This window comes from Sturnira hondurensis, unplaced genomic scaffold (assembly GCF_014824575.4).
Source record: "Sturnira hondurensis isolate 20B ecotype Veracruz unplaced genomic scaffold, ASM1482457v3 Scaffold0025370, whole genome shotgun sequence".
Taxonomy (NCBI): domain Eukaryota; kingdom Metazoa; phylum Chordata; class Mammalia; order Chiroptera; family Phyllostomidae; genus Sturnira; species Sturnira hondurensis.
The window spans coordinates 2,371,067-2,389,982 of record NW_028098001.1 but is presented as its reverse complement, the minus strand read 5'-3'; the positions used below and the strand labels follow the sequence as shown (position 1 = coordinate 2,389,982).

Sequence of the window (18,916 nt, the reverse complement as noted above, 5' to 3'; positions counted from 1 at the left end):
ATCAGATTACATGATAGCCTGATGTAAGGGAAGGCAAAGGTGTGATGTTTAAGAAAATTAGCACCACTTGCTCCTATTCAATAGTGAAAGGGCTTAACCATATCTTTGCATTTATTATCATATGTGATTGCCATTATGAATGCTATGCCCAGAAAATGAAATGCATTCCTCTACATGCTTTAGTTCATGATCAAACATTATTAAAAACTGGGAGACACTAATGATCTGATGTCAACATGCTACGGACAATTAAGAACTACGCATTAAAGCTAAGCTGTTTCTCAGATCTCCTTCCCTGTGTCTTCCGTAAGCAGGAGCACGCGCCATCCACTCTGCTTTCTCCCCGATTAATTTTGTTGGGTTGCGGCAATTATTCCTTCCTTTGTGACTGACCTCTTTGTAAATAGAGTGCAGGAAATATGTTTTTTTCCTGGGTTTTTACCACATAACTGATCCTTTTTCTTACAGTAGTACAAAGGGAGCCTAAGTCATAAAACAGTTGCAGTAGAAACAGGTATCAATCAGGCCTGGGCAGCAGTAACAGACAGATGTGAAAAGCAAGATCTTGATAGTGTTCTCTCCTTCACCTTATTACTTAGGTCAGTTGGTTAAAACTGTTAATGATCCTCTTGGATCAATGTCTTTTCCTTGAAGCTCTAATTTACCGCATTGGTTGATTAGTACAGATGTTTTCGTGGGTAGCTCTGCATTATTCCACCAGATTGCTTGTCTGAATCAAATTTGCTTCAATTCATTACCAATGAAGCAAGAAATAAAATAATCAACATTTACACTCTCAACAGTGGTCCTAAAGACAAAACAAAGAAATGCGTGTCGATGTAAATGCTACCTCCCACCTTTCTCAGAGCTCTGTTCCTCAGTTTATCCAGCGTTTCTTGTGGCGGGGTTGGGTGTAGCCGTGTGTAAGAAATACGAGTGGGTGGGGACCGAAATATGTGCTTCAAAGTTACGGGCCCAAGTTTTTATCATCATCATGATGATCATCAACTCGCGTTCAGTTTACTTGTGTATATACACATACTGTATGGAATCACTGTCCACTGGCTTTTCATTCTCTGAAATGTAGCACATTGATTTCTGACTCTTAAAGGAAATTTCTTTTGAAACTGTGTCTGTTTCAGAAAAACAATCAATGTTATTCCTTTAATAACACTTTAGGGAAATGGTTACAATAGTTTGCTCTATAGGAACTAAGCAAACAACTCACAGATAAAAACCTGTTCCTGCTGTGAAAGAACACTGAGTAGATTAGGTCACTAGTTTTGTTAAGCTAAGGAAAAATCATCTCTTCACTCAATTCATATTAAAAATACTTCACAAATGGGTTAGTTTGCATTCTTAATATAGTAATATGACACCATAGTATAGGTTTTTCTTTTTATTATTTAATTGTTTACTATCTCTAGAAAGAGATTGAATTCAATATATGAGAACTGTCTAGAAAAAGTCCAGCCATTATTAATATAATGGCAATGCTTTGCCCTACATTGATGTAATTTGGCAGCCAAGGAGAGTGGACTGGAATGTGCATGCTTGAGCCATGACAACTCCACTGTATAGTCAGTGGGGGTGGTGGACGCCATTGAGTGAGCATGTGTGCTGTGTGTCTATCTCATTCTTAATGACTGAGTGAGTAAAGCAATGAGTCGGCATTAATTTTGCATTAAGCTTGAACATTCCTCTACAAAAACTGTTTGGATGATTCAGAAGGTCACAGCTCTGGGCAACTGGTGATTGGCAGCTTCATCACAACAACACGCCTACTTATGCATCATGTCTCATTGCAGAGTTTTTTGGCAAAACATGAAATCACCCAGGTGACTCAGCTCCACTACAGCCCAGATTTGGCACCCTGAAACTTCTGGCTTTTCCCAAAACTAAAATCACCTCCGAAAGGGAAGATATTTCAGACCATTGATGAGATTCAGGAAAACATACTAGGGTAGCTAATGGCGATTGGGAGAACTGTGTAGGTCCCAAGGCGCCAACTTTGAAGGGGACTGAGGTGTCATTGTCCTATATACAAGGTTTCTTGTATCTTGTATCTTCTTCAACAAATGCCTCTATTCCCCACAGTATGTGGCTGGATACCTTCTGGACAGACCTTATATATTGACCCAGGGGATACAATAAAAGAATGCATATTGTACGTAAGCACATGCTATTTTTTGTTTTGTATCTTTTTCTTCTAAAAATAAAGAGCAGGTGGTCTGGTTAGTCATATTTCAGCTAAAGCAAATTTTCTAGGTTGTAGCTGAACAAACATCTTGTCTTTAAAAGTAAAGTGGCTATTTCTTTACCAATAATGTTCTAACGGATACATTTTTAAATTGCTTTAATCTCTACTCGATAAACTGTCAGCAAAATGAAGGATATCCTATTAAGAACAACACATATAACAAGAATTACTTTACATAATTCCATCATTATGGACTATTCCGGGATAATGATCCTAATGGGTAGTCATATATTTTTGAACAGCCTTTTTAGAGGGAGCTTAAATTTAACAAGTTACAAATTTAAATCTCCAAAATATCAAATCATAAAAACCTTTTCATTAGAAAATCCTGAAACAGTATTCACTTCTTAAACGTGGAGATATTTCTAGTTTAACATTGTCAAAAATATGGTAAACTTGCTCAAGCTTGAAAAATCAGGGACAGAACTCGTAACTTATTTTGTACCAAATGAGATTGTGAACTCTCACATGTCTCTTCTCTCTCTCTTTCTTAAAGATTTCATTTGTTTATTTTTACAGAGAGGGAAAGGGAAGGAGAAAGAGTGGGAGAGGAACATCAATGTGTGGATGCCTCACACATGCTCCCTCCTAGGGAACTGGCCCAGAACCCAGGCATGTGCCCTGACTGGAAATCAAACCAGGGACCCTTTGGTTTGCAGGCCAGTGCTCAATCTGAGCCTCACCAGCCAGGGCTCTGGTGTCTTTCACATGGACATTAAGCCTGTAGGTTCAGGTCCTCCAACTTATAACCTTAATCTCCTTATAGCTTCTATGTTCAAATACAGTCGGGAGTCAAGGCTTTAACATAAGATTTGTGGTAGGGGGACACAATTCAGTTCATAGCAGTATTCAAACTAAGCTAATGAACAGATTTAAGATCTTCCCAGATCTTAAATATCATTACCCACACAATAGCAATCTGAGATCAAAATTGAAGACAGGATTAAGATGTATTAAATTGAAAATACGAAAGGCTATTTTAAACACCTATTACTAGGTTTCTTTCAAAGGTCCGCAGAGTCCTTCCATTGAGCAGTATAAACATCAATTTCTTCCCCTAACCCCTAAAAAAGCAGATACAGTTCACTAAAGAGTGAATTTGACAGCTCACGAAGATACTAGAGTTGGATAATATGGAGGTGAAATGACTGTGAAAGTGTGGGGATGAGAACACAGGTTGTTTACACGTATTTTAATTGAGAAAAATCACAGAACAGCTATTTACTATAGTCTGAAGCACACAGAAATGCTACTAAACAGAAAAATATTAAAACAATATATGAAAAGATCATGTTACGTGCTTAAAATAGTAATCCTGAGCACAAATGAAAATAATCCCAAATTTTGGTTTCCACTCATGCTTCTACTATATTCAATGTCATATAAAAAGATAGAAATTAATTCTATTTTCAGATTTTCAAAATATGAAGAATTCTAAGTTTTCAAAATTAAAGGTTATTCACATCTTAATATTTTATAATAGGATTACTTTAAGCTTTTGTCCTAAACCTCTACTTAAATACCAGGCTATGATTGAAAACTCATTTTAAGATTTTAAATATATCTATAGTTTCAAGTCCAAATCACAAATTTTTATACTTGAAATCCTTATCCTATGTATTCATTGAATTTAGATAATATTATATTGAATTTGAATTAAACTAATCTTTTATATATTAATCTTGATTATTTTAAAAAGCCTCTTTTCATATTACAATACTATATAAATAATTTTTTAATTCGTTCAACAGATTTACTGAGCATATACCCTGAACCCAATATGTTACAGGGGCTAGAAAATAACAATGTCACTGTTTTCTTATAATGTGAACAATGTGAAGACACTGTAAGAAAACAGTGTCTAACAGGAAAGACAAACAGTTCCCAAATAAAATGTGGAGAATGTTACAAGAAAATGTATGAGACACCTACTGTGAGACTGTAGCACACAAAGACATTCTATTCTATTCTATATAACATACTATTCTCCTAAATTTTCACAGCAAGTTGGAATATAAATACACTGTGTGGGTATATGAAATGGCTAGCCCACAATAAGTACTCAATAAGTGTAGTTATCAGTATTAATGCCAACATGTCTTACTTTCCCATATAAAATACGATTAAGATTATTTTAAAAATCCTCATTATATATGAAGGGGTACATGCCCCAAAATGGAATTATCTTCTGAGGGTCAGGCTTAGGAACCAATACAGATCAGTGTGCAGCTGGTGCTGTTGGGGGAGGTTACGTTCTGTTTCAGTGACTTTTTTGAAGATTCTTTCAATGCTTTGCCCATGATTTTATGATGGGTGATTTACGAGCGCACCTGCCCACACCATGCTGAGTGTTCAGCAGTTTTGGGCCAAAAACGGCATGACCTCCATGCACCATTTTCCCTCTTCACCCGATCTGGTCCCAAGCGACTGTTTTTTGCTTTCCCCAGATGAAAAAAAGTCTTCAAAGGAAAACGTTTTGCCATATGAAAGAGGTAAAACAAAAAATGGCAGGAGGACTAACAGGCAACAAAATTGAGCTCAAAACTGCTTTGAGTAGTGGGAAAAACATTTTGATAGATGTACTGCATCAAATGGAGAGTATTTGAAAGGTGACTGAAGTTTAATCCTGTAAGAATAAAAACACAATTTTTTATAAATAAATTCTGGCTTTTCTGCAGGGTCCCCTCTCATGTTTTAATAACTGATGACCATTAGAGAAAAACTGTTAATACATCTACATGTGTAATTTTAAATTAATGGCACCACAAAATACTTAAATGTTAAAAATTAAAACTCACTAAAATAATCTAAAACACCTACTTGCTAAGTGAAGCATGCAATTTTCTAAAATATCATGCCCTATGGCATGAAATTAGCATGACTGAATTTGTTCTGCCTTTCAGGTACATCAGGTTTATAAAATAGCTAGAAATGAAAAGAAATGTGTGTTTTGAATGGTTTACTGTTAAAGGAATCTCATTCAGTTGATCTCTTGGTTGCAGACTGCAGAAGTGTGAGTATGTACACAAGTTGTAACGACAATAAACTATTTCTATAAAATATTTTTGTTGGTGGTGGTGGTAGTGTTGACTTCTCTTGCATTTACACCTTTTTTCACTTTATGAGGCTGTTGAATTAATATTATTCAAAATAATCAGTAAATGCTCTCAAGCAATATAATTTTCATAACATCAAACTCACTTAAAATTATAAGTCAAGTTTATACATTCTGAAGAAATATCAAAACATATAAACTTAAATGGAATCAATTTACTTTTTATAACTTGGACTACAATGTTAATTTGTTGAAAACAATGATCTGAACTAATTTATGAGAAAAACAGTCACTTGAGTAACGTTAATAAATATGAGTAATAATATTCTGACAAATACAGAACATGACTTCTGGCACTGTCTCTTTTAAAAGTAATGTTTACTATGTATGTTATATAACTATACTCATATTTCATTCAACACTCTATAAACATTACAGAAATCTAGGCAAAGTTAATACTTAAGCAAATCTCAATTTTGACAGTGAAATAAGATCTGGGTACTTGAAAAAATGAATGGAATTAGTTAAATTAAGAATGCAGAGTTATTTTAACAGCCTCTTAAAGGACAATGAAATTACAGCTAAAAAGCTATGAGGAGTCAAGTAGTTTGATACTGTTTCAGAAGAAAATTTAAGTTCAAAGGGATAACATAACTTGTCCAAAATTAAGTAATCATGTCATTGAATATCAAACCCTATGCCTTTTCCACCCATATCTCAATGCTTTCCCTCTTGGAAAACTGTTTAATTTTTCTTGTGCATGACTAACATCCCCAATGGAATTAACAGCACATTTGTTGTACAGCTAGTGTACAGAATGAACTATGCTACTGTATTTTTTATATCAGTAGTGAAATGTCAGAAAGAGAAAGTAAGAAAACGATCCTGTTTATAATTGCATAAAAATATACCTAGGACTCAATTTAACAAGGATGTAATACACTTGTACTTGGAAAATTATCAGACATTTGATGAAAGAAATGAATAAAGACAAAAATAAGTGGAAGTATATCCCACAATCATGGATAGGAAATATTAACATCATTAAAATGCCCATACTACCGAAAGCAACCAGGGCCTCCATTATTTGCCTCCATATTGCACTAGATGAAAATTTTAGAACATTTTGCTTTGACATTACACAAAGAATTACATAAATAAAGGATTATATAATACACAGATGATGTGTTGCAGAATTGTGGGCCTGGAACCGGCACTGTTTAATCTTGTTTACCAGTGTCACCCCAATAAACTCAATAAGAAGAGGGCTTATCATCATTCCTATTGCTACTCACTGAAATAACATTTTTGTAGTAGTAAAGAGTTTTAAGTTTTCTCTAGTATAGTCTTATTTCACAGGACAATACAGGAAGCTAGACAGTATTTTATCCCCATTTTACTCATGAAGAACTTTAGCGACTCATCCATGAGCACATACCTCGTAAGTGTCAGGACTGGGGCTGGAGCACAGATCCTTTAACCCCCCCCAAACTCTACTACTATCCCGAAGGAGGGACAGAAGGTCTTCAATGTGTTTCCACTTCCACAAACCTTGCTATGGAGGGTCCTGAGCTCCAGACTCCAAACTTAATAGAAAAGGAATTACAGAGTGCACATACTGCCTTCAAACACTGGCTGACTACACTGCATTGTTACTCTGTGTCCATGACCCTTCGCAGGCAGATTCTGTTTTTATACTAGGAATCAGTGGATTGCTGAGGAGGAGGATAACGAACCAGAGTTTGAGTTTTAAACTGATTATTGAAGTGACTGCAGCATAAAGTAGGTGGGCGGCGATGCTGTTTGGTTAATGGAGAATGGGAGTGTCAAGGGTCACTATAGGTTTCCATGACCGGCATGAGCACAGAGTTTTAAATCACTCCCCCTTTTAAAAGAGCACAAATATTGGTGATGCAGTTTACGGGTCAGGGGGATCTGGTTATAGAAATTGAATAATACAATAGTCACTAACGTATTCTAAATCTTCTATTAAAAATTAAAACTTTTGAAATTGCCACAACTTGTTGCCATTTTAAACATATTTTTTTGTAAGTAGAAAATGCTAAGAGAAAAAGCTAACAGTGTAACAGTGAAACTTCATGGGTTTCTGGTGTTTGAGATGTGGTCGAGACTAAGCAATTGTACATTAATATTTCAATATAAAAGTGCAAACCTAGTTTGCTTTTGAACTTTATGATATTTATTCCTCAGAAAGAGTTTAATAGCTTTATTGGGGTATAGTTTACATACCATAAATTCACTCATTTTAAGCATACAGTTCGATATTTTTAATATATTTACAGAGTGTGCAACCATCACAATTTAATTTTTGCACATTTAAATTATTTCCTTCCCTCAAAAACAAGTCTAGTTTGCTCTCAACCAAAAGAGAATCAATGTCGAAAGCCACTTTATCTAACCACTGTGAGATATTTGATTCAAAAATTTATGGAAAATCTATGACCCATTTAGCTAGTGTAACATAAACTTGAAAAATTAAACGCCGACATTTAAGGAGCAAGAAAACCTACTCCAAATGCAACCTATTGGCAAAGTCTATTTGTGGTATCAGTTCAGCATCTTTATGTTGCATTAAAAAATTAAAATATCCCTTTTTATACTTGTATATTAGCAGGAATAAAGCAGTTACTCTAGCTCAGCGGACCTCAGAGTCCAGTTAATGGTGCCAAAGATAGCATAATGTCGCAATTATGAACCTCAGGTGTCTCAAACACACTCACTATGGAGTTACGATGGCAAATTTAAATCTATAGCAACTCAAAATACGTAATGACAACAGCATTTTAAAAGACTGGTAAATACAGTAAGGGTAAATAAAATATATCAATCCAAATATCAGTTAAGTAGGTTATTTATTTTGTCCAATGTTTAAGATTTAAAATCTGCTGTGTTGTTTTACTCCCAGACATCTGTTTTTACACGGGAGACATGATGCCCACTAGGATTTTATATATCAAAATGAAACGTTAAGAATAAGAACCAACTAATCTGTTCAAAATGGTAAGCAGGAGACCAGATGCATCGTTTTCGTAATGCAGATATAATTTAAATGAGTAATGTTTTGTTAAAATTGGCATAGAAATGAAGACTAGATTAGTCTATGTCCAGGAATTTGGGATAATGCTGCTTTTTGATAGTCAGCCAAAGATCAAGAAGACCTTGTTATAAGCTTGTTATGTTGCTCACACAACTCAGGACCCCAGTGAGGTTCCCATTGTATTGATGATGATGATACAGCACCTGGCAACATCTACTACCTAGCACCTTCCTTCAGCAGCAAGAATTTTCAAAAGGTTGGGCAAGTCCTCGACTTCCGAAACTTCCTTCTGTAATAAGATTTCTCTGAAGAAATATGAAGTCTTCAATTTACGAAGCTTCCCTCCCAATTTGTACTTTCTAAAACATACTTGACAGAGTGAAGAATGACTGACTATGCCATCTCAAATGGCAGTTAAGAAAATGAGTGAACATTACTTTTAGGCTAAACTACAAAGGTCATAATCATGGTTATTATATTTCCTGATTCATTTCTTATGAAATCGTCATGAGATCTCTTAAGCTCTTATTTCAATATTATAAACATTAACATCATCACAAATCTACTGATGAACTTAAAATCCTCTCATGGAAAATTTAATGTGGACTTGCCTTATATGTTAATATCACATTCTGTCTGGTAAAAAAAAAATTGATTAACACTATGTGAGACAGTACGGCCAATTCTTTCATTATTCCCAATTATCATGTATATCCAAATATGGATCATGAGCACAGGGCACACAAAAACATAAAAACGCAAGGAACATCCTTCACTTCACTTTATCGAATACATACACTCTCCTCCTCTGAATCTCTGAACAGACTTTCTTGTTGTAGAGCAGTCTTAACTGGTTTACAATTTATCCCTTTTATTTCTCCTGCCAGATCTCTGGAGGATGTTAATGAGTCTAGTAACAGTTTAACAGGCAGCAGGAGAAATGACAAAGAAAAGTTAAAGGTGTGAATAATCAACAAGCTGGAATAATTGAGTTCTGTGTAGCCAAGTTAACTAAATATTCGAGCGAGACACCTCAGTTAGGTAGAGACATCATTCACTCAGGAAAGGCAAACAAAAAACCTACCTGCTTGACCAGTGGTGATACTGACGGCTGCAAAGAGCCTCTGGGATCGGCTTAAGTCAGAAACTCCATTTACAGCTTCAACTTCAAAAGTATAATTAGCGTGGGCTAGTAGGTCCATGACAGTGACAAAGTTATCCTCTAATCCAGTCTGCTGGGGCATGTATCCAATGTTACTCCCGCAGGGAACACATTCGCCCTGCTCCCAACTGCACCGTTTACACAGTATTCTGTAGGTCACATCGTTTCTTCCCCCATTGTCCGCAGGAGGACTCCACTCCAGACTTACTGTGGTCTGGTTGATGTTGAAAATGAGGTTCTGTGGTGCAGATGGAGGCCCTTGGGAAACCAAAACAAACAAACAAATAAACACGATAGGAAAAACGCAAACAAAATGAACGAAAGAACATGTGGGACACTGAGTGGCTCAATTACCATACAGAAAACTAGTTGAAATGCTTTCTTTCACATAAACATTTCATTACCTTTCCTACAGAAGCTATATAAAAGCCTCCTTGAATTCACTTGGCAAGAGGCTTTATTTATTTTCCATTTAATATGTCAAAATGAAAACAGGATAACAACTGTCTTTGTACTTTTGCCACGGCCTTTAGCTACTTTACTTCCAAGCAATTAAAAAAGAACAGTTAATTCTCCTTAAAAAAAAAACAGTTATGCAGTTGTTAAAAAAAATGGTTTTCCTTTCAACCATATAACAGAGAATACATCTATTCATTTTTAATGTGTTCAAGAATGATTTATAAGACTGTCTGGAATTTGGTTTAGATTTGGGTCTCTCAAACATTCATTAATTGAAGCACCAAGATGTGTGATTTGCTCTATTTAGTAATGGAATTTTAATTTAGAAGCCATTACTTTCTAATCAAATTTTATACACATGTAAGACTCAAATAATTTTTCTGTTTTATGATTTATGTAAAATATATCTGAAAAATACTAAAACACATCTTGATTTCACAGACATAAAAATTACATTGAGGTTGATGTAAGATGTGTCTTACATTATTGTTTAGCTGTAGAGATTCATAAAAAATTCAAAATATTTAATAATAATTAAAACTGTATTCACAAATTGTATGCCTGTCTCAATGATGTTACAACAGTACAAATGAGAAGCAGGGACCTGAAAGTCCTTTTTTAACTTTACTATCATGGACTTACTTGTGCATGCAACATAGGGTGGGTCAGATGGAGCCCTATAATATCCATCCTCACACTCGCATCTTGAAGAGCCTTCCTTATCAGAAAAACTGTGTGTTGGGCACCTCGAGCACTGAAGATCTTGAGAGGAAGATTTGTAGAACCCCCGGCCACAGGCTGGGTAGGCAAGAGAAAGTGAAAATAGAAACATGAGAGCAAGCAGAGCTTTCCAAAACTATAGTAATATTTAACAAAGGATAAAATATGAAATATAATTTTTGAAAAACAAGCTCTTAATGATTAAAATTTTGTTGTAGTATGTATCAAAAACCTAAGTTATACTACTGCATTTTAAGACAAAAATAATAGAAACCAAAATATACAGCAAACTTATTTCTATAGTTGGCATCAGTTCAAAGTCCAGAACCCAAAACTGAACACAAGCATAATTTATTTAGACAAAATCTTAGGATATTTAATTAAGGGTAATTTTGATTTCGATACAATTAACTTGTGTGTTGAACTGTATCAACAGTTAGAAGTTATGTTTTTTATTAAGGATAAAATAAGCTATAGCTATAAATTAATCATAAGTGTAAATATGATTTAAAGTGTAAAATATAAAAATAATTTTAATCATCTACTAGAAACAATGATATTAAAGATTTCATCTGAACAATGATAGAAATGTATTCCTTTCAAATTTTCAGGAAATTTCAAAATATAATTTCAACCAATTTAATATAAAGGGCAGGTTGTTTTACACTAAGTGATCCTCCTTGTTCTTAAAAATAACAAAATCCCATAAATAGGAGAAACCTAGCATCAAGGAGAAAGCCATCAACTGGAAACAGACCGGAACTGTTTCTCCTGTGCGGAGAGGCTCAGGGTCTGGTGGCACTAACACAGCAACTGCTCTCAGCAAGGGACAGAAGCTCTCTACAGAGAGCTTGTCTATAACCACCTCCTGAAGTAGTTTTCACTCAGTCACATCTTTGTTATTAAATCAAGTAACCTTGAACTGGATATTTGATATATTTTCAATTAAAATTAAGCAAACTACATTTTTATTATTTTAACATTTTTAATTTATTGATGATATTATACATTGAATATATTGAATAAATTCCAATAGTCCTTCATATTTTAAATGAATATTAAGTTTTAGTGACCTTCAAATTTAATAGAAATTAATAAATCATATCTATAAGGATCAGTGAATAGTTAACAAATTAAATTACAACTTTTAATTTATTAGATTCAAGTTTCTTTAATGTTCTTAACTTGGGAATTATTCAGTAACTTAATCACATTTCACTCTTTAGTGAGGAAAAAACCTTATCAAAAAGGTATATTCTCCTTTTACAGAATAAAAGTTGAAACATTCTCTACTTTTGTTCACATGCTGAACTAAATATTTAATGCATAATTCTGATATACTGAGAACTCAAAGTCATATTCAGGGTTTTAAGAAAATAAACCTAGTTTACAGGAACAAGTTAGATATTTTAGATAACTTAGAAATTTAATTGAAAGATATGATATAATGTGATAGATAAATGTTAGATATGGGAAGAGAACTACAATCACTTCTTTGCAAATACATTATTCACTGCTGCCCCCCGAAGCCAGTCTCCTTCTACTTGGCTTCCTCAGTTCATACTGAGGAAGACACTCATATAGCATATTAAGCAAAAAAATGTAATGCATCTTCACATGTTCTCAGTAGCAATTACTACCAACCTAAGGCAAAAGAGAACAATGAGATTGATTACCAAATAATATAATATAAAAATATCACACAAAAATGTTTCTACAGATATGATCCTGCCACATAAAAATTAGTGAATTGATTTTGTATTTGAAAAAATATTTTTTATTTATAGTGGTAGCTTGGAAACTTTTAAAATTTTGTCTCATTTAAGTAAGTTAGCTTTCTGGCCCTTAATCAAATTCCATCAGGATAAATAATTTCTGTAAAATAAGAGATAATAACAGTTCCTAAAGTTTATCTGGCATATATATGGATAGGCTTTTATTCAAACCATCTTAGTTGCATGGTTATAACTTCCAAGTGGAATCTCCAAGTAGTTTTTAATACGTTCCTAATATGAATGTAGCTGGGTATCAAACAAAAGATAAAGTTGTTCAAGAAAAGAAGCATTGACAAGTTGAAGTAAAAAAATAAAATTACTTTTCAGGTGAAAAAAAATAAGAATGATGAACTGCTAGAATAAAGAATTTAGCATGGCTTTCTCAGAATGGAAACTCCTTTTTTTAAGTATTCATTGTTTCTTGCTCTAAGTAATATGTGTAATTCAATTTTCGGATATGACATCCATAAAATAGAGAAGGCAATGCTTTACTCACAACCCTGCGGCTTGACAATGTTAAGACCCAAAGAATTAAAAAAGAAAAAAAAAGAGACAGTAACAGAGAGAGAGAGAGAGAGAGAGAGAGAGAGAGAGAGAGAGAGAAAGGCTTACGTTGAGAGTCTTTGCTGACTTTGTATGTGCACTTATTTTTCACAGGGAGAAGACGACAGGAAGCAGGGAGATGGGGAACACAATGGCAACAGGATTTAACATCTACTTAGGTAAGTCTTCTGGAATTACTGGGCAGCAAACTAGCTAGTGGATTCCTTTAGAACACTCATTCTCCCATCGCAAACAAAAACCTCTAACTAAAGGCTTATTCCTGTTTTTCTCAAAAAACAAGGTACCCAAACAAGGTACATTTTTTGCTCAACATACATGACTGTGGACTCTATACAGTACCTATGTGAGAAATTTAAAATCCTTATCATTCAACTTCCAAATCACATTAAATTCTGCTACCACTTTAACAGATGGGAAAACAGATTTGAAGCAAAAGTAACCTGAGTTCTTCAAATCATTCCGTTTGTCTACGTTAAAACTGGATTTAGAACACAGGACTACGGATACTCAACCATATGCTATTCTATCAGTGCTGACTGCTGAATAAGCCAAAGTTTGGCACTTATTCAATGGTTCTCAAGCGCTTTAGCAACCCCCCAAATTAATTTTCAATGTGTCCCTATCATCTCTGACTACACCCCTTTACTAATTTAAAGCTACTGTTTGAATTTAGAGAACTATGAAATGATTCCTGGCACACCTTGCAGAAGAGATATTAAATAGGTTTTCTCAATCTTACTATGAATGTTGGCACTGATAATGCCTGCAAAACGATGGAATGCATGCATGGCTATTATGAAAGAGATAATGATGGAAGCAATACTGGAAAAATGTGGTCATCAAAATCTTGACATTTTTTTCCTTTGAACTAATGTTTTGTTTCAGTTCAGTTAATACTGAAAATAATGACTTGTAACGAGACAGTTTTAACTTAACCTTTAAGGAAACTATTACTTTAGAGTATTATAAAGAAGTGCCAGAGTCCCCCCTTTTCTGTGTGTTTTCTTTCCGCAGTTTCTGTTACCACCGTCAGTTGGCATGGCTCCATGATCCAGGGCCACCCAGGGTAGTGACCCGTCATCTGACGTACCGTCAGAAGGTCAAGAGTAGCCTAACTATGTCACATTGCCTACTTCATTTACCTCACTTCATCTCAGAATTGTAGCATCCCACGTCACCAAGAGAGGGGTGAGTATAGCACAACAGGAGTTTGAGAGAGAGAACACACATTCATACAGCTTTTATTGCAGTATAATTATAATTGTTCTATTTTATTACTAGTTATCATTGTTAATCTACTGTGCCTAATTCATAAATTCAACTTTATTATAGATGCATATGGATAGGAAACAAACTTAGTATGTATAGAGTCTGGTACTCTCTTTGGTTTGGCGCATCCACTGGAGGCCCTGGAACACATACCCCACGGATAAGTGGACTGCTGCACAAAATCTTTAGAGCTATGATGCCAAGTCAAGAACACGGAACAACATAAGCTTATGGTAACTCTTAAGCTTATGGTGACTCATGGTAGCAGTGAGCGACTTCGTGGTTAAAAAGTTTGGGAAGAAAGTAACACATGTTCTTAAAACTAAAATTTTACGTTAAACATCTACATGAAATATCTTGAATAACACAATCATAGATAGAAACTGGGGTGACAGTGACATCTGACAGTCGACCACATAAAACATTTTGCCATGTATACTGAGCACTTTTGCCCAGATTTTTTAGGGAAAAATAAGGACATGCATTATACATGGGTAGTACCTGAAATAACTTGTATCTGTTCTTGTGTTTTATAATTATTTGTTACATAAAATTCCTTGTACCATATACGTTCAAAAATAAATGCTAAAATTCCTTTATAATACAAAATAAATTATCTTAATAGAAATGAAAATTGAATTAAAAAATTAAAATGACAGATTTTTTTCCTGAAAGTTTGGGCCAACAGCATGGGGCGCATTACACAGGACAAAACATGGAAGAATTTAGTTGGGTTCTCCAACTGCTCTAAAAAAGGCTACGTGGAAACCAAAGCAATCCCCACCCTCAAATTCAGCTGGTTTTTTGTAAGCACTAGAAAAAAGTTTTTAGGGTAAATGACTTCTAAAACCTCAATCAAAGACAAATTTCCTTTCATACATAACCCTGAAGTATACAGGAATGACTTTCTAGGAGTCGTGCAATAGGAGCTTTAAATTTTTTTTACTTTGCTTTATTCCTCAATTTTTTCAACAGCATTTGAACTCAAAGTGAATGTTAATATAATGTGTCTATGGCAGTAAGGTACAGTAAGAAACATATAATTTTAATTTCCTGCCTTTTGATGTTTTTAACTGAACACTTTTTTGTGTTTATATATTTTTTCTTTTTTATAGAATTTATTGGAGTGACATTAGTTAATAAAATTATATAGATTTCAGGTGTACAATTCTATAATACATCATCTGTATATTGTATTGTTCACCACCCCTTAAGGTAGTTTCATTGGATTAATAAAAATTGGAAATATATATAAAATTTGTTTTCAACATTTTATTACTTTTGTAAAAAATATTTCGCCTATTATTTTAATAACATTATTTTTTTCAGTGCTACCACAAAAGCCTGGGATTGATTCTTTTTGTTTCAGCCCAGGGCCTTAATGAATAAAATAACATAAATTTATTATCCTAGAGCCAAGAACCATAATTTTGTCAGATTTCATATACTAAGCAAGTTTTCATTTAGTCTGTTCTTTTTAAAAAGATTTTACTTATTTATCTTTAGAGAGGAAGAGAAGGAGAGAAGGAGAGAAATATCAATGTAGGGTTGCCTCTCATGAGTCCCCTGCTGGGAACTGGCCTGCAACCCAGGCATGTGACCTGACTGGGAATTGAACCACGATTCTCTGGTTCGCAGGCCCGTGCTCAATCCACTGAGCTGCACCAGCCAGGGCTCATTTAGTCTGTTCTTTAAATGGAAAAAAAAAAGGGGAATCAAGGAAGCATATGAAACTTCCGTTTACTAGACAGTAACATAATTATTCACTTCAATATATCCACAAAATTATAATATACTATATTACAAAATCTGTTAGAGTATCTACTACAATAAAATAAATGTAATTTAATTTCCACTACTTTAAAGAAGAATATTTAAATGTCCCATGTAAATCAACTGGTTCAAATAATATGTGGGATTTAAATTCCTTTAAAAAGAAAACAAAGCAATAGGCTTCCCCATTTATAAATCAATTACTTAAGAATTATAACACTGCAACAAAATTCTGAACACAGAGAAATTTAAATGTACAGGAGAATTGATGCTGTATCCTTATACTCTGACTGTCAAAGTCTCCTAACAACTGGATGCCCCATGGTTGTCTTCACCAGATCTCAAGTGTTCAAGCAGCAGGGTGGCAGGTCTTTGAGTACAGACTTGCAGGAGGCGGTCTGTGGAATAATCAGGTAGTGGTTTAAAAACTGTATTCTGCCCTTTGTGACAGCATGGATGGAACTGGAAAGCATTATGCTTAGCGAAATAAGCCAGGTGGTAAAAGACAAATACCATATGATCTCACCTTTAACAGGAATCTAAATAACAAAACAAACAAACGAGCAAAATATAACCAAAGACATTGAAATAGAGAACAGGCTGACAGTGACCAGAAGGGAGAGGGGAGGGAATTTCAGGGGAAAAGGGGAAGGGTTTACAGGAACAAGTATAAAAGACACATGGACAAAAACCACGGGGGGTGGAAATGGGAGGGAGAGGAAAAGGCTGGGTGGGTGGGCTGGGATGGGAGTAAAAGAAAGAAAAATATACTCGAACAACAATAAAAAAAAAAAAACCAAACTGTGTTCTCAATGAACAATCCTAAAGGCCATGCTAAAAGCCATAGGCAAATTTCTAGCCTTCAGTCTACGCACTTAGGTGAAATGGAACAGTATCTCTTCTTTTCGAAGGAGAGTGCAGATGCTCGGACTTGCCTTGGTAGTTTAGGTTATTACCTATAAAGGTAAGTGTAGGGGATGGCTTATCTAGTTTTATTTCTAAAGACTCTATCTCAGAAAATCCACAGGCTTCTAGAGTTCTACACCCAAGAAGATTCCCTGATCCTTAATGGGCTATTTTCTTAGGAATCTTAAACTCCGAGTTTAACCTCAGGCTTTTTGACACCACCCTGGATGTCAAGGCACTAATAATCCATCTCGGTCAGCTACACACCATGGCTACATATTAGGGATGCTTTCAAAAGACACTAATGATTTGGCTTTCTCACAGTAATTGAATCAGGACATTTCTGGAGCCAGGACATTTTTATACTTTAAAAGGCTTCCAGGTTTTTAGAATTATCATTCTATAGGTTCTAGGTCTTTTCTCATACTATCAAATTCTCTAAAGAATTCATAATAACAAAATACCTCCACTAAAAAATTGAGTGGGGAAGTAAAATAAGAAATTATTAAGAAATCTAAACATATATTTTAAGAAAAATAAAAATTAAAAAAAAACATTAACAAGCCAATAAAAAAACAGGCAAATAATTGGAATAGATATTCCTCAATGGAAGATATACAAATGGCCAATAAACACTCAAAAACACGCTCAATATCATTAGCCATCAGGGAAATGCAAATCAATATGACAATGAAATAACACTTACTACCCTGTAGAATGGCTACAATCAAAACAACAGATAAAACAAGTGTTGGTAAGAATATGGAGAAATCAGAACTCTTATACACTTCTGTTAGAAATGTAAAATGTTGCAGCCTCTTTGAAAAAAAAAACTGGCAGTTCCTCTAAAGTAGGGGTGGCAAACTCATCTTCACCGGAGGCCACATCAGCCTCGCTGTTGTCTTCAAAGGGCCAAATGTAATTCTTGGGACTGTGTAAACGTAACTACTCCCTAACAGTTAAGGGAGAGCCCGGGCTCAGTGCTGCCACCGGGTAGAAACATTGTGTGGGCTGGATAAAACAAGGTGGAGGGCCGGAGTCAGGCCTGTGTGTGCCACCTGTGCTCTATGGGTAAAACAAGTTACCAAATATCCCAGCAATTCTGTTCCTAAGTATATGCTCAAGAAAAGTGAAAACATGTATCAACACAAAATCTTGTACATAAATGTTCAGAGCATACTCATTCATAATAACCAAAAAGTGGAACCAACCCAAATGCCCATCAAATAATAAATGAATAAACACAATGGAGCATTATTCAGCAACTGAAAGGAGTTAAATATTGACATGATATAACATGGATGAACTGGAAAACACTATGCTAGCTGAAGAAGTCCAGTCACAAAAGATTGTGTATTATGTAATTATCTTTATGAGAAATTCAGAATAAGCAAATCTATAGAGACAGAAAGTTAATCAGTGGTTGCTAGGAACAGTGGGGAGAAATGGTAAGTGACTATGAATGGGCCCAGGGTTCCTTGTGGGGGGTGATGGAAATGTTCTAAAATTGATTTGCAGTGAAGGTTTTACAATTCTATGACTATACCCAAAACTACTAAATTGTTTATTTTAATGGGTGAAATGTATGGCATGTGAATTATATGCTCAGAAAGCTGAGTTGCATTAATACTGCAACTTCAAAATTAACATTTAAGTAAGCAAACAAATAGTAGTAAGTTTTATCTTCTGATTATATATTACTTTACTTTTCTAACACACATTCTATATTCATCTGTTTTCATAAAGCTGTATTTAGGTAAAATAAATTAACTATGAATTACTTTAAAATTTTGAACATCTATGATCGATATATTCTTCTTACCTATTTGTTAACTTTAGAGTCACATAAATAAGGATATATATTTTATCTGACAAGTAGCAATTTTATCTATGTAATTTTACAACTTAAAAGAAA

The 18,916-nt window shown here is 34.6% G+C and overlaps 1 protein-coding gene across 6 annotated transcripts in view; it reads right to left on the bottom strand.

Moving 5' to 3' along the window:
* The window catches only part of EPHA7 (EPH receptor A7), a 166,308-nt gene that overhangs the window by 93,140 nt on the left and 54,252 nt on the right, over nt 1-18,916 (bottom strand). For all 6 annotated transcript variants that reach the window (XM_037039310.1, XM_037039311.1, XM_037039312.1 and 3 more), the window contains exons 4-5: nt 10,637-10,792; nt 9,458-9,793 (exon numbers count right to left, since the gene is read on the bottom strand). In XM_037039310.1, coding sequence (XP_036895205.1) covers nt 9,458-9,793; nt 10,637-10,792 — 492 coding nt within the window. The remainder of the gene's footprint in view (nt 1-9,457; nt 9,794-10,636; nt 10,793-18,916) is intronic.